At 46.3% G+C, this 17,594-nt stretch overlaps 1 protein-coding gene across 1 annotated transcript in view; it reads left to right on the top strand.

Moving 5' to 3' along the window:
* Positions 1 to 17,594, top strand: part of LOC130127193 (glutamate receptor ionotropic, delta-1-like) — a 613,283-nt gene that overhangs the window by 300,454 nt on the left and 295,235 nt on the right. Inside the window, exon 3 of the mRNA XM_056296763.1 lies at positions 9,938 to 10,222. Coding sequence (XP_056152738.1) covers positions 9,938 to 10,222 — 285 coding nt within the window. The remainder of the gene's footprint in view (positions 1 to 9,937; positions 10,223 to 17,594) is intronic.

Genomic DNA, 17,594 nt, shown 5'->3' with positions numbered 1-17,594 from the left:
TGGATATTGGAGTGCTTGGCACTATACAAGGCCAACAGGACACTGATAACCTTCCTCAAGAACTCATTGCAACTGTGGAATAAAAAACCTAGAGGCCAACTCCAAGGCCATCACACAAATGACCATCAATTGCAGCATATGCCAAGGTGATGCACTGTCCCTGCTGCTGTTCTGCATAGGCATGAACTCCCTCAGTCAGATCATCATTGCAAAGACTGGCTATGGATACAAGTTCAGAAGTAGGGTAACCATCAGTCACCTCTTCTACATGGATGACATCAAACTGTATGCCAAAAGTGAACAAGACATTGATTCACGGATACACTCATGGGTGGCACGATGGCCCAGTGGTTAGCACTGTTTCCTCACGGCAAGAAGGTCCTGGGTTCGAACCCCAGGCCATCCCAGGTCCTTTCTCTGTGGAGTTTGCATGTTCTCCCCGTGTCTGCGTAGGTTTCCCTCCAGGTGATCTGGTGCCCTCCTGCCATCAAAAATACATGCATGTTAGGGTTAATACTCCTGGCTGTGCCCCTGACCAAGGCAATGGAAAGAAGAACTGGAGTTGGTCCCCGGGCGCTGCAGCTGCCCACTGCTCCTATACAATAGGATGGGTTAAATGCAGAGAAACAATTCATTGTAAGAATATAATTTCTTGTAAGAATACAATGTCAAATAAAGCGGCTTTCATTCATTCCTTTCCAGATTGTTGTATGCCGATGACATACTGTTATACTTCGACAAAGCTGCCACCTTAGTACCACATATTTTAGATGCTTTTGACGAATTAAATTCCTTGTCCGGTTATAAAATTAACTGGATGAAATCAGCATTATTTCCACTAAAATCAGAATTGGATCCTAGTTCATTATCCCAACATATTCCAGTCATCATGTACTTGGGGTTGGACATTTTTTCCCTCATTAGTTAGTATTGCTCAAAAATAAATAAATAACTTAATTCTGGGTAACTCTAAAATTGAAGCAGATCTTGATAGATGCGCTGACCTCCCAAAAATCACTACAAGCTCATGTGTCAGTTGTTAAGATGTGCATACAACTACGGATACATTCTTCTCCACCATGTTACCTTTACCCCCAGCTGATTACTGGGATAAAATTCACTCTTTGGTATCTACATTTATTTGGAGTGGGAAATGACTGAGCATAAGGCAGAAAACTCTCCAGCATCACAAACCAAAGTGTGGTCTTTCAGTTCCTGCTTTTAAATATACTTTTTGGTCATTTGTCTTGAGACCATTGGTTTAATCCTGAATTGAAGTGAATTGAATTGAATGAGCTGAATTGGCTTAATTCTGTTGTTGAAAATCTATAGAGACTAATTTAGCATACCTACACAGATTGGAAGAGCTGATTTACTCTGCTTTTCCTTTGAAATGAGTTAAACTATCGTTTGGCTGCGTAATGAGTTTCCTTTTGTCAGTATGACATCTTGCTGAGAAGCAATCTAATAGTAGTATGTGTAAATGGCATCTTAATAGCCCAATCTTTAACAACTATTCTCTTCTCACTGTGGGGGAGGCGGGGCTCATTTTCATGCCCAGCCTGGAGAACTTAAGGTGTCCATGCTATTGCCGACATTTATAATGAGAATGAGCTCCACAGCTTTAATGATTTGAGACTGTCTTACAATTTACCAAGCTCATTCTCGATCTCCAACTGTGATTGTCCAAGAAAGCATACACGTGCCATGGAACACTCCATTTACCACCCATCCATTGCACTCCATTTTGGACAATAGAGGTTGAAAAAGAGTTTTGGTTTCTCAACTATGTTTACTCTTCCGGATTACTTCCTATAAAACTCTCCATTATACATGTATGGACTAGGGATCTAGAGCACTACATGGGAGAAGGTCCACTTTACTTGGAGACGATATGGTCTTCGACTGTCATTGCTTCTAAAACCCAGATTATCAACAGATTAATTTCAACCATATTCATAGGAACTACATCACACCGAGGAAGGGTTATCTCGTGAAATGGTTGTCATCTCCAAACTCCACCTTGTGCCCATGTGGACTTAACAGGTCCTTACATGCATATGCATTGGGAGTGCAAGGATGTGAGGCTTTTTTGGGTTGAGGTCTGTGCTACTCTATCTGACGTCCTGGATGTAGGTGTACCATGCTGTCCCACTGTGCCGCGCTGAAATGACACCTCCTTAGTCAAATTAACACACTTGAGTTGACATCGTCTCCTAACGGGCATCCCTGCTGCCAAGATGATGCTGGCTTTACATCAGAAACCTCCACATACAGTTACAAAAGCTCAATGGATTAATACATATATTGATATACTATGTTATTGAGCCTGCATAAAGACACGTATATCTATATGATTAACATGGAGGTATCAGTGGCAAGAATGCATGGTGCTGGCTAGTACTATTTCAGCAGGGCAAGTGATGGCAGATAAAATCAAGGAATTGCTGTAATCACCATTTCTATTTGTTGGTAAATTTTGGATCTTTGTGTTGTGCAAATCATATATGTAGATCCATGGCGATGGGATGGGATGGGAGTCACCACTATTGTGTGTGTGTGTGTGTGTGTGTGCTGCATTGTTGCTGTTGTTTGTACTATGTTTTATTTCATATTTATCTGAAACAAAACAATAAAAAAACTTGATCACAAAAATGAATAAATGTGGACATTCCCATCATAAACGATGTTCATATAACACAGCCCCTTCATCTATGGGTTACATTGATTATCACTCAATCTACACACTACTGTAGACTACTGTATGCAAAGTAGTCAGAAACAAAGCTCTTAAATTTTGTAATTATTTACATTACAGAGATTGACTGACTGACTGATTGATTGATTGATTAATTGATTTGTTGGTTGGTTGGTTAATGATTGGTTGATTGATTTATTGATTGATTGACGGTCGATTGATTAATTAGTCGATCGATTGAGCTATTGATTGATCTGTCGATTGATTAACCAGTCGATCGATTGATGTATTGATTGATCCATCGATTGATCGATTGACTGGCTGGCTGGCTGATGTACAGGGACTCCTTTTTGACTACACTTAGAATTTTAATGTCCAGTAAAAGCGCAGTGTTTGAATGTTGAAAAGGTGTTTGTGAGAGATTTGAGCTGAGCTCAGCAGTACTCTATCTCATCAAAGGGAACATTGGCTCTGTTAGCGTTAGCTTAGGGACAGAATTTGGCCAGTAAAGCCACAAAAAGATCCTGTAGGAGAGCACATTGGCTGAAAGGGCTGGGTCGTCCTTCTTGGTCACCAAGGTGCTTAACGTGTACTCTGTCCCTCAGCTAATGCACACTAATATTGCCTTTAAGACAATGTGTAATGGCGATGTGCTTGTGAGTGCGAGTAATTAATGCTAAATAGCTTTTTAGTTTGCTGCCAACAGCAGTCAGCCCTGCAGCAACCATTTGTGGGAGGACTAAGTAGAGGACACTCCTGAATCTTACAAGGGTTTCTTTTTTCCCCCCACACAAAAAGAAAACAAATTCACTTCAAAATCCATCATGTGATAATGAAAATATATTACCCCCTTTTCACTGTGCAGCATTGGCAAGCCGGTGTAGTCGCCAATGTGGGGACAAACTAAACATCAGGAATCAAACGGCATATCGTCCTCATCACCTCTGCAAATTAGGCAAATGTGATTGTAGTGCCTCAAAGGCATTGATGTACTGAACCATTTGAATGATGACTTCTACTCCTGATACTTGGACAAATAATGAATCATTAGATGTGCACATCATATTTTCACCTTTCTCAGAATGCGTGCAGACCAGCATTACATATTCAGATTCAGTCACACCCCTCGTCATCTTGAACACATTACACATTGACATTACACATGTTGGGGGTGGCACGGTGGCGCAGTGCTTGGCACGGTCGCCTCACAGCAAGAAGGTCCAGGGTTCGAGCCCCTAGGGAGTCCCACCTTGGGGGTCGTCCCGGGTCGTCCACTGTGTGGAGTTTGCAAGTTCTCCCCGTGTCTGCGTGGGTTTCCTCCGGGTGCTCTGGTTTCCTTCCACGGCTGTACTAAATTGACCCTAGGTGTGAATGTGTGTGTGTGTGGGCCCTGTGACGGCCTGGCGGCCTGTCCAGGGTGTTTCCCCTTCAGCCACCCAGTGACTGCTGGGATGGGCTCCAGCATCCCCGCAACCCTGAGTACCCAGATAGCAAACTTGCTGTGGCCCGGACCCGTCCCACACCCGACTTTCATCTTTCTATCATCTGGCCACATACTGCGTGGAATGATGGCACTTGGGCAGTCCAATCCTGTTTGCCAGATCTGGGTCAGAACCAAGCCATAGTGATGCCGCATGTGCCACATATTTGGCAAAGGTGGCCCATATTTGTTTTGTGATGTTTGGGCCATATTCACCATTTACCACACGGGCCACTTCAGGGTCACATCCAGATCACATGTTGCCGAGAGTACCGCATCTTTGCCAAAAAGGCCCACATCTGATTTGGCATATTTGGGTTGTGGTGATACACAATTGAGGGTAGATTCCACAGGGGCTGCTGCTCCTTTAAGGCAGACGTTCAGAGTGCTGACGTAGGCACTGCTTAGCGTTTCCTGGGTGGAGCCATGTTTTGCACCAGCCTAGCGGTTAGCTGGTCGAGGTGGAGCCATGTTTGCAGCAGCCTAGCGGTTAGCTGGTCGAGGTGGAGCCATGTTTTGCAGCAGCCTAGCGGTTAGCTGGTCGAGGTGGAGCCATGTTTGCAGCAGCCTAGCGGTTAGCTGGTTGCCACGACAGATTGTGCTGTATCAGTGTTGTTTTGCGTGGCGAGTAAACGGAATTGACTCGACTCGATCTCTCCGTCTCCTCGTTCCTGCACTCCCACAGGGTCATATTATGCTATTCTACATGTGGGCCACTTCAGGCTCACATCCATTTTGTCAGGGCCAGAAGAAGGCCATCAGTGCCGCATCATTGCCTGAAGTGGCCCACATACGGATGCTGTCTGGGTAAGGATAAGCGGTATAGGTAGTGGATGGGTGGATGGATGGATGGAAGGATGGATGGATGGATACAAATAGACAGTGATGCTGGCCAATTAGCTGGGCACATTCTACAATCCAGCTCTTCTTGGCCCAAATGCATCTACTGTTGTTCTCGTGTAGATGCCCACTTTAACTTTGAGACACCTGTGTGGTATCTCGCTGACATTTAAAAAAGGGTTTCCCATGGTTGCCCTCACCATAATTAATTGGGACAAAGAGAAGGGAGCAGACAAGAGCAAGGGAAAGTCCGGCAAAAAAGGATGAGGCAGTGGAATGTGTGTGTGTTGGGTCTAAATTAAGGAAGGACAATGTTGATAAAGGTCAATCTGACGAGACGAAGGAGATAGAGACCGACGTAAGTATAGAGACAGGCGCACGGGAAGATGGTTTCAGTAGGGGGGGGGCTGCCAACTGAAACGAAAAGTATTGTGGCGAGTCGAGAGGCAGGGATCTCTTTTTAATCGCAGCTCCCGTGCCCCCCATACACCGCACGACCCCGGAAGTGCTCTTTTATCCACACTGACCAGAACGGACCAGAACTGACAATAACGTAACGACCCCCCCCCCATGTCCCAAGTGGCGACATCAGTCCCAGTCACGGTCCTACAGTCAGTCAGTCAGTAAACAGTCTCCTACTTGGTGTGAGTCGAACCCCCAAAACAACGACACAAGAATAACCACAACATGAACACCACATCATGAAAACACAATTTTAAATCTAACATGAACACTCCCATCAGCCATTGCGCTCCCCCAGCGCAGAACCGCCGACAGTCAGAGCGACCGCCTCCCCCGGTCACTACAGTATGACGTCATTGTTTTGTTTGCGAGGTGTGTGTGTAGCGGATGTGGAATGGAGTGTGTACTCACTTTATTATTAAACACGTACATTCCACGCAGCCCCAACCACTGTATAAAATAAAGGTATGTTTTATTTATTTTTTTGCATTTGTACATTCGGGAAAACCTGAGCGCCTGCCGCCCAATGACTGCTGGGATAGGATCCAGCATTCCATGATCCTAATTAGGATAAGCGGCTTGAATAATGGGATGGAACATTAGGAAAAGTTAGGCATACTGTTGGTCTAAGACTTTACACAGCCACCTGTAACTACTGGGGGTGGGGGGGTGCTGCACCCACCCACCACTAGGGGGAGTTCCCAGATAGCAAAATTGCTATGGCCTGGACCCGTCCCACACCCGACACTTGCATCCGGCCCACATACCACGCGGAATGATGGCAGTTGGGTGGTCCGCTCCTGTTTGCCAGATCTGGGCCAGAACCAAGCCATAGCAATGCTGCATGTGCCACATATTTGCCAAAGGTGGCCCATATTTGTTTTGTGATATTTGGGCCATATTCACCATTTACCACACAGGGCCACTTTAGGGTCACATCCAGATTACATGTTGCCCAGAGCACCGCATCTTTGCCAAAAAAGGCCCACATTTGATTTGGCATATTTGGGCCATATTTGCTGTTATACATGTGGGCCACTTCAGGCTCACATCCATGTTGTCAGTGCCAGAAGAAGGCCAGCAGTGCTGCATCATTGCCTAAAGTGGCCCACATCCGGGTGCTATCTGGGCTGCAGCCCCCCCAGCCCGCACTAATGTATAGAGAGAAAGCCAGGTGAGTTGTCACCACACCTCTAGTGATCCACTGCCCTTTATGTCCCACCACGTGGTAGGAGGCACTCCGTGCTGCCGCTGGAATGTAGCGGGAGTCACCGCCGCTAATACTGAGCAGGCTTCATGAGGCACAGCTGAAGCTGTGACTCAACACACAGCCACACAAGAAGTGCGTCACGGTGGAGGCCCCGGACTTATTTCAGCCGTCCGAGGAGGGATTTATCTCAGCAGCTACTTGATAAGCAATTATGTAGCACACAGGCTGATTAATCTCATTCTGCATCACACTAATCAGTCCTTGGGTGTCTTTATAGGCCTTGACATGACTGAAGTTCATCCCGTCGTGCCGGCAGCGCAGCTCATTAAGACTGGGGGCCACACGTGTGATGAAGGCAGCAGTCGGCTGTAGACTCCGAGTTTTGAAGCTAGGTTACTTTTGAAAAGTCAGCCCTGAGGTTTGCAAGTATATATATATATATATATATATATATATATATTTGGATATATTTGGCCTTGGATCTCAGGGAGGTTGGTAAAGTCTTTTTGACCCAACATTATTGTTATTTTTATTTTTATTTATTGTATTTTCTGGGGACACGTAATGCATCTAAGGCCACAATTCAGTATTTGTTCTAAAGGAATACATTTTTATTCATTTATTGGACGTTTATGCTAAACCTCTTGTGGCTTTAATAGCGCATTACCACACATTATCATCATTTTCTCATTCGACTACCTTAATAACAGGATTGCTATGGAGCCCGCCTCATTTGATTGGCTTATTAATCATGCTCATCATAAAGGAAGAAAAGTAGGCATTTTCATTTCAAGAATCTGAAGTTATGAAGTTATTTAAGTCTTTGAGATGTCCATATGCAATACCAATAACCACACCCAGTGCTGATAGGTGATGCTTTTGATACTCCTTCCTCCCTGTTTATTACAGAGGTGAGAAGCAGCTTTTATCTCGGGACTATGGACGAATGGCACTGGCTTTGTCAGTATAAAGTATTTCCATTATATCGCTTAATACCTTATAAAGGGGTTCGAGAGGGTAAAACTGGCCATTTAGAAATGCAAAATGATGTAGATTAGAGGTATCCAAGACATAAATTCATATTTGAATTCCCCATAAAAAACAAACAAACAAACAAACAAACAAACAAACATAATTGGGGCGTCAAGGTGGCCTGGCGGTCTATTCCGTCGCCTACCAACACGGGGATCACCGGTTTGAATCCCCGTGTTGCCTCCGGCTTGGTCGGGCGTCCCTACAGACACAATTGGCCGTGGCTGCAGGTGGGAAGCCGGATGTGGGTACGTGGTACGTGTCCTGCTCGCTGCACTACCGCCTCCTCTGGTCAGTCGGGCGGCATGTTCAGGGGGGGATAGCGTTATCCTCCCACGCGCTACGTCCCCCTGGTGAAACTCCTCACTGTCAGGTGAAAAGAAGCGGCTGGCGACTCCACATGTATTGGAGGAGGCATGTGGTAGTCTGCAGCCCTCCCCGGATCGGCAGAGGGGGTGGAGCAGCGACCGGGACGGCTCAGAAGAATGGAGTAATTGGCCAAGTACAATTCGGAGAAAAAAAGGGGGGGGAAATGATAATAATAATAATTACAACAGCTGTTTGGATTTCCTTCAGATTCATGTTGGCAACTGGGTATGACCCGCCCTAATGGCTCCAGCATCCCCACGACCCTGAGAGCAGGATAAGCGGTTTGGATAATGGATGGATGGATAGTAATTTTCTAGAGACCCTATTTTCATACCAGAACCTGGTATCTATTGAGAAGGTCAGCTTTCACAGTAAGATTTCGAGACTCTTTTCAGATTGAGACTATGATTTATATGGTCTTGGGGCCATTGTGACTCTGGCATCATAGCTTAGGAAAAAGGCTGCCTCTCTGAGGAATACTCTAGTCGTGCCACATCTGGTCCCTGTCGATAACCGCGTGGGCATTTCAATGGTGCAACCCATAGTTATTGTCAGACAAGGTCAGATGTTTGAGGCAACCTCCGTTATGGGAGTATATCAGATCTGCTTTTCACAATGTCTAGTTTTGTGTTTTCTAACTCATACAGTACTGAATACAGTACTGAAACTGTTTAACAGTCGCTACTGGCTTATGATGAACTCCATATCTTTTGAAAAATGGCAACCCCCCCAACTCCCAAGAGAATGTCATCCTTTGAGAAAGACGGACGCTGTGAACTCCAGAGCATCCTGGAGTCGATTATCTATTCTGTCAGAGTGGTGTCCTCTGTTTGTTTGCAGCTTAGAGAGCTTCTGCCCCAGTGAAGACCACGAAGCTTATCAGAAATTCAGCATGGCTAGCATTTCCTATAAATAATTTATATCGTTCGAATAACCATCTAGACGCACTTCAGTGTCCTCCTTTGTCCTCACAGATGGTTATAGAATTCCTCGGTTGGCGTTTTAGTCATAGTCTCGCTCCAGATGTTTTAAGAGGCCTCTCACCTTGAGTCTGAAGAGCTCGGTCTACGTAAAGAGGATTCAGAATGGCTCCTAGAAGACTCAACGCATACTTCTCCAGATGCTAGGGTGGAAACACGGGCTTGGAAACTGATATGATCTTGGGTTTGTGTAGCTTTTAGGAGGGAGGCTGTAAAGGATCCAAAAGGCGTGTTCTTCAGCCAATATCTGACGTATTTCTCATGACCGCATTTGTGGGTTTTGTCTCAGAACTCTCAGCCAACTTGGGGACTTTACCTACAGGTTTCCATCTTGATGCCATCACTCGTAGACTGGCTGCAAGGTTAAATTTGAGTTTTGTTTCTGCACCTCACTAGAAAAGTTGCACTTAAAATATATCGTATTTGTTTGTTTGTTTATTTGTTTGTTTGTTTGTTTGTTTATTCATTTCCCCTCACCGTTCTGTTAACACTAGAGATATCGCAGGGGTCACTCGTTAACTGGACAAGCAAAAGAGACAATATCTTTGATAAATCAGGGAAATTACTCATCACAAATAATTATTTAGTTTTATGGTCAACTGTGTAATCCTGTTTAGTGTGGGTGTAGTGTCTTTTTTTAAGAACCCCAGGTTGGCTCATAATGACTCGATCAATATTTCCCTCTTAGTTTTATGGTTTTCCTTCCCAGAATCCCTTCTATTTAAATACTGATCGCTCTTCTCCACAAATGTCACATAAAACAATCATCCAGAAATGCAGACTCAAAGGGATGCATTCGCACCGCTGTTGGTAACGTCTCTCTCGTTGCTCCTCTCCCCTCCCCTCCCCCCCTCCCCCCTCCGCAGCCTGTGAGCTGATGAACCAGGGCATCTTGGCGTTGGTGACCTCGACAGGTTGTGCCTCGGCCAGCGCCCTCCAGTCGCTGACGGACGCCATGCACATCCCCCACCTGTATGTTCAACGGAACAGCGAGGGGTCGCCGCGGACCGCCTGCCAGCTCAACCCCAGCCCCAGCGGGCAGCGCTACACGCTGGCTGCCCGGCCACCGGTTCGTCTCAACAACGTCATGCTGACGCTGGTGGAAGAGCTGCGCTGGCAGAAGTTCATTGTGTTCTATGACACCGAATACGGTAAGTGGGCCTCGATCAATTCAAGACCAAACTTCTCGTACTCACGTTGAAGTCCAGCTGGAACGGCATTTCGAGAGTATGCGATTTCTGTATGGAGGCATATTTTCGAGTGAATCAGGTTAGACAGGTGGGGTATTAACGTTGGGAAGAATTTGGTTTTAACGTTGAAAAGTGACTGTTGCTAGCTAGCTAATGAATATAAGCGTTGTGCCATCAAAAGTTGAAGATTGATTGATGGGTGGATGTCACGATGTTATTGGTTGACATTGGTTGGTTCAAGCCTAAGTCAGCACACTTTATATTTGGTTTTACAGGAAGAAATAATGGTTGGATTTGGATATAAAAAATGTGGCACAGAAATAGATTTTTTTGAGGCATTTATTGTTAAATCGGTGCATGACCGGGATGTAATATAAAAAGGTTAAAAAGGTATTTTTCATTTCATCTCGACTTTAGATGTACAGTATCAGGTTCTGCAGCACTAAATAAATAAAGACATACAAACATACATACATAAAACTAGAGGAGTGCACTCAGTAGAGTGCAAATCTCTGCCAGTGCTCGGACTTGGTGACGCCCCCTTTGTTCACCTACTGGGAGAAGGGAAATACACGCGCAGAAAAGGGTGTTTTTCCTGCCATTATAAGACTTTTGTGCAGTGCCGAAGTCGATTGAAAGGAAAATATGGAAAGAAAATGTTGTCAATATGCAGCGCTGAAGCTAAAAAATCTACCAAGTAAAAAAGTTTGGCCTGTCAGTCTGTGGATGTGCAGCCTCCTAGGCGGACCCTTGCTCAAGAGCAACCGAATCTGCTATGGAATGGCAGATCAGGCTATCATAATTTTAAAGCCCTTATTAAAAGTCTTCAACCATAGCGGTCTTCATGATATAAAATGTATGAAGGCGAATGGCTGCTCTGCTGATTGACTTTCATTCATAAACCAACAGTAAGAAAACATTACTCAGCCATAGGGAATGTTTTATTGTAGCTATTGAGATGATTTCCAGCTGTGACTGTGATTAATGCTACTCTTGAAATTGTATTTTTATTGTGGATGTTTAACATTGAAGACTGTGGCACTTCCATTTGGTGGCGAGGTGAATAAGGGAAATTGTTTTTGGTTCATGCAGTGTTCCTCCAGTTATCCTGTGCTGAGATCAGCGGTGAATGATTTACTGGCATGCGAAATACAACCAGTTTCTTTCAAGACTCATACCCGAATGTTTTGACTAAACCGTAGATATGAGCCGCGGATGGCAATGGTAAGAAAACATAGATTAGTCATGGGAAATGTTTTGTTGTTGCTACTGGGATGATTTCCAGCTCCTACACTTGACATTTGTACTTTCGTAGCAGAGTTTTAACATCGGAGACCATGGCACTTCCACGTGGAGGCTAGTCGCGCATGCGCACGATTGACTCGGATCGGGTAGTGACAGGAAGTAGCGTTAGTCGAGCGAGGTTGCACTAGAACGACCGAGGCCGTCATTTTGACGGGTTTTGGATTTTCAAAGTTTAATAACTTCGTGAGAAAAAAAAACATACAGACTGCTGCTCCCTGAATGCTCCTGAAATTGCATAAATTTGCATCAAAATTAGTTTTAGATCAATTGCACAAAAAAGTTATAAAATCTACCTAAAATGACCATGAATCATCAGAAAGAAGACTCGTAATTTGCGTGTCATCGTGCGCGTCATGTCGCGTCGTTTCCTACGCCAAGTTCATTGCGCTGTGCTAGAAACCCACTAGCGTTCCCCAGTGCAGAGAAATAGTCTAAACTTGATTTTTGATTATTGCCAACATGTCCGCTTACCAGTGGCGGCTGGCCAGTACAGGGCGCTGGGGCGCCGCCCCCTTCAGACATCAACAGATGAAAATCTACTTAAACATGTTAAATATAATTTAGCTGTATAATGCAAATAACTATGAGATAAAAGTGCTTTCAGTCTGTGAGCTCCTGTCAGCAGCATTACATATTGGTTCAAATGGTATTTGGTTGATTCCTGTCTGAATACATATACTTCCTAGGTGAATACATATACTTCCTGTCTGAATACATATACTTCCTGGGTGAATACATATACTTCCTGTCTGAATACATATACTTCCTGGGTGAATACATGTACTTCCTGTCTGAATACATATACTTCCTGGGTGAGGGACGCCGGCCAAACGATACCTATAAGCCCTCAAACTTGTGGCGAGCAGGTGATCTGAGGCTGCTGTCTGATTGGTTTCTTCAAATTTTCCAGGGGGCGCAGTTCTGTGCGCCCTAGACACCCCCACTTTTATTGGCAGCGAATTTGTATTGTTTTAATGTTTTTTGAGCTAATGGGATCGGACACTTCTCGTGGCTGTCAATCATGTTCACACCCACCATGACGCCTCGTCTCGACTGTCATCATCCACTGTCTACGAACCCTGATAAATTCTATAGGCTACATTGCCCTTCTTAGTAACTCTGTGACTGTGTGGACACTAAAGCAGCTGTCAGGTGTGCTGTGCCAAGGTGAATTGCCCCCCCCCCCGACATGTCTGTGAATGTTCTCATTCATCCAGGTCATGGTTATCCAAAGGAGTTGAATCAAGTGCAACTGGACTTGGTATACCAAGTCCAGTTGCACTTAAAATGGCTGGACTTGGTATACCAAATGAGTTGCACTTGATTCAACTCCTTTGGATGCCCCCCTCCCCCCAAAAAAAGTTTAACACCAGCCGCCACTGCACAGACGCTGTTACAGACACACCATGACTACCACCGCTGCGTTGCAGAATTGACAGGCGTTGGGCGGCGGCCATTTTAAATTATTTGAAAAATAGTGTTAAAAGTTGTTAAAATTTTAATTTTGCTGTCGGTCGTTTCCTAACAGACATACTAACATATGTAATGCATTGCTATCTCAACTGGGTATTTATCTTGACAGAATATAGTTTAAAAGCTGGCCGTCATTTTGACCGCCCGTGGTCGTTTTAGGTGAGAGTGAAATCCCGGTCGTTCTAGTGGTGGAGAGCGAATGGAGAGAGAGGGAGCGGCGATAGCGAGAATAAATGTTTTTCGTTTTTATTTTATTTATTTATTTATTTTTAATCGCTGCAACTACAAGAGGTTCTCCGTCATACAGTCATAACTGTGCACAAAAAAATTAAGGCTGATAAATCCAGTAGTTTAAGAGATTAGATGCGGAAAGACACACACACACACACACACACACACACACACACACACACACACACACACACACACACGATTCCCTCCTGGCTATGTTCGCTGCAGTTTGTTTTATTTGTTTGAGAAAGCCCATTCAGAGTAGATCTAAATTAAATCACATTAGTCCAAATGGGCTGTTCAGCAAAATCGGTGTAAGGATGGTGGCAATTACATATCAGGGGTAAAGACAGATGCAATCACTTAGCAGAGCCTCTGCGTCCATGGCTAGGACCAATCTGCAGGCTCCTATAATCACAGCCGACCCAGTGCAGAAAAACAAGCAAGGGGACGGCAACCCAGTGCCAGCGACCAGGAGAGGGCTTTTTCTCTTTCCCCAAATTGTCCCGCACTATAGGACAACCCTGCCCTGTTTCCCACCCTCACCTTCTAAATATGACACGCCTCCGCTCAGCCGAGAAACGTACAAAACAAAACAAAACAAAACATAAGGAGTGAGAGGGATTGAATCTGAGACGACGTCAGTACGGGTGGGTGTCAGTGGGTTGCAACCGAGGTGGTGGCCACACAAACCTTTATTACGAGGGTCTAATGGATTCTGAGCACGAAAGTCAAGTTGCCCTGGAGCTCAGATCAGCTTTCCTGCCCTTTAAACCGGAGCCATTAGAGGGCAGATTGCAGGGCTGAGCCTCAGATCCCAGATAATCTTCGGCTGCGTTCTGCGGCAGGGTGTGCTTGCGAGGCTGCACACTGGAAACGCGGGGCGATGTGGAGAAGACCCTGAGCCCATGCATGGCGGCTACCTGTTTATTTCGTATTCTGTTCTAGAGCGCCGAATAAACCCCAGTTTACAGGGCGTGCTGAGGCGTCATTCATTGACGCGCCTAACAAACCTCCAGTATGGGTTTTCTCCTCGGGGCTGTCTGACAAATTACGTTGAGACAGAGTCTCACAAAGTTTCTTTAAGTTTTAAGGAAACAAGTAGCTGTTTCTATATGCCATGTGTTTTCCCCATCTGTGAAAATCGCAGGAATAAGAACATTTCCATTGAGCAACATGGCAATACCTCTCCAATCAAGCGTTTGGAGTAAGTGCTGCAGTCTTTCAGACTGAGGAGGCACAGGGTCTCTGTCCTCATCAGAGGTTACCTGCTGTGTTCATGGCCTTAAAACATCTTTCATAAAGCTGAATTCAGAATCCATCCATCCATTAGCCAAACCGCTTATCCTGCTCTCAGGGATGCTAGAGCCTATCCCAGCAGTCATTTGGGCGGCAGGTGGGAGACACCCTGGACAGGCCGCCCGTCCATCACAGTGCCCACACAGACACCTAGGGACAATTTAGTACGGCTGATTCACCTGACCTACGTGTCTTTGGACTGTGGGAGGAAACCGGAGCCCCCGGAGGAAACCCACGCAGACACGGGGAGAACATGCAAACTCCACACAGAGGACGACCCCTAAGGTTGGACTACCCCGGGACTCGATCCCAGGACCTTCTTGCTATGAGGCGACCGCACCAACCACTGCGCCGCCGTGCCGCTGTATTTAGAATCAAGAAGGGCAATTCGCATTATTGCATCTGGGCAGTGTACACCACAAACTGCTAGTCGCCGAATACATTCTGTTGTCATGTATGGTGTTGTGTATTATCTATAAATATACAACAACAACAACAAAAATAATAGAGCAACTTACCCTTCACTAAGCCTCACCATGCAGCCTTCGTTCCTGCCACGACACCTGTACCATTTGCAATGCGATTTGCCTATAGGGCGCCAGAGGAGTCGAGGATACTACAATTACCCTACTTGACCTTTTGTTTAAACAACGAGAAGGAAATAAATCCCATACTAGATTGCTATTTGATGATCTTTCTTCAGCCTTCATTTAATATGACCCAACTCCACATTTTAGCCACGAGGCTGACGGAGCATTTTGAGTCGAGTCACAATCTGGTAGGTTGGATAATGGATTCTTAAGACAAACAGAACACAACGGGTGAAAGTAGAAGGGCATTTTATCGGATTCATTATGTTCTACTGGCCCACCTCAGGGCTTTGTTCTCTCACCTTTACTTGATATTCTGGACACAAACATGTGCCTAAGTAAGCATGCAAACAGGACCATATTGACATTTGTGGACGATTCCGTCATTTCGAGTCTGCGACACGACACTAAACCCATCCATGGCCCAGCTAAAAATGTCCAAGACAGGGGCCGTCTGGGTGGCGTGGCGGTCGATTCCGTTGTCCTGCCAACACGGGGGTCGGCGGTTCGAATCCCTGCATTACCGCCGGCTTGGTCGGGCGTCCCCTACAGACACGATTGGCAGTGTCTGCGGGTGGGAAGTCGGATGTGGGTATGCGTCCTGGTTGCTGCACTAGCGCCTCCTCTGGTCGGTCAGACCGTGACCTTCTTACGCTCTGCACTGTATTTTATTCTATATGAAGTTAGTTGTTTTCATGTCTTTTCTTTGATGTCTTTGAACCTGTATCGCTGTGATGTCGTGTTGCTAACTCTGTCTGCACAGCAGACGTACTGTCGGCTGCTAATAGAGAAGCCTTGAACCTTGAGCCGTAAACAGATTGGCGTTATGAAATGTAAACCAGCATGAGGCTTCATCTGCCACTGGAAGACATCTATGGTGGCACTTGAAAGCGTGTTGCCATGGACGTCCAGCAAACATTCACGTGTCTCGTAGTCCACATCGGCCAGTTTTAGTCCAGACGCCAACACGTCTTTTTGAAGAGCAGTTTGACCACAGCTCGCTCGCTGTCTTACAAGCGTGTTTACAGTGACTGTGGGTGGGTTGGGTGGTAACCAAGTAATCCTCAATGGTTATTTCACGGCCTCTAAGTCTATGGCCAATAAAGGATATGCCCTCCAGAAGACTTAAAATGGCGGCACCGTGGCGGAGTGGTTAGCGCGGTCGCCTCACAGCAAGAAGGTCCTGGGTTCGAGCCCCAGGGTAGTCCAACCTGCGGCCCAATGACTGCTGGTTTAGGCTCCAGCATCCCCGCGACCCTGGGAGCAGGATAAGCGGTTTGGATAATGCATGGATGGAAATTAGAAAAATGTTCCAGTAGAAATAGAAATGAATAGAAGTGAGAAATTGACTCTACTTATAAAAGTCACGCACAGACTTTCGATGGTGGAGGCTGCCACGCAAGGCGCCCCGGCCCGTCACGAGCCGTTAATGGGGGCGCGCAGAAGGCAACGCAAGCATCCTCTTCAGACAGTAATCGGGGGCGAGTCTGCGCAGGATTGATTTTGAAATGGGGGAAAAAATGTTTTTAACGTCGGCCATGATCAACATTAATGCCGCGTGGTCCCACGCTGGTGTTTACCAATGAGTCAAGCCGGCATCAAGCCGGCATCAAGCCGGCATCAAGCCGGCATCAAGCCGGCGAAGTGGTGTTTCATGCCCGACGCGTTCCAGCCTCGGCATCTTTACGGCTTCTCCAGAAGAAGCTAGGTTCTCCTGTCGAGGTTCCCCGGTCGAGGTTCTCCGGTGGAGGTTCTCCGGTCGAGGTTCTCCGGTCGAGGTTCTCCTGTCGAGGTTCCCCGGTCGTGGCGGGTTTTGTGTGTTCGGGCGTTTCAGGCCTTGCTAATTAGCTCAGCTTGGCGCGCGTTTGCGGGTGAACCAAGTGAACCGACTCGGCCGCGAGGCTCATTGTTAAGAGAGACCAGGCCTGGATGCGGAGGAAGACGCACCCTGTGGGCTCCGGAGCTGCTGGTGCCTCCGAGTTCCACACGTCGGGGTTCCCTCGGGAGTGGAAGGCCGCGGAGACCCGCTGCAAAGGTTAACAACGCCTCCCCCCAACACCCCCCAACGCCTCCGCCGCCGTACCCTTACTGGAGCTCCAGATAGAGCAGTCGGAGAGATGCACCGTTTTCACAAGTTTCCTTCTCATGCTAATAGGTCCTGCACGGTCCGGCGTGCTCTCTGCAAGGCCAGCGAGAGCAACCATGTGCAGGCGCTGGAGGTCCACATGCTGGAGCCCCCCCCCCCCGACCGTCCGTACATCCTACTGGTTGCTTTAGAAACCCCAAGAGAAGCAGATTAAAATCAAGATGCACACACTTGTTTCCTCTCTTTCCTCCTTTCCTCGTTTCTATCTTCTCCCCACGCATTATCTCCTTTTCTCTCTTGTTTCTCCTACATTGGGCCCCATCCCTGCTGCTCCACGTGTGCGATGAGA

Source organism: Lampris incognitus, chromosome 17 (genome assembly GCF_029633865.1).
Source record: "Lampris incognitus isolate fLamInc1 chromosome 17, fLamInc1.hap2, whole genome shotgun sequence".
Taxonomy (NCBI): domain Eukaryota; kingdom Metazoa; phylum Chordata; class Actinopteri; order Lampriformes; family Lampridae; genus Lampris; species Lampris incognitus.
The sequence above is the reverse complement of the archived record's forward strand: the minus strand, read 5'-3'. Positions and strand labels throughout refer to the sequence as shown.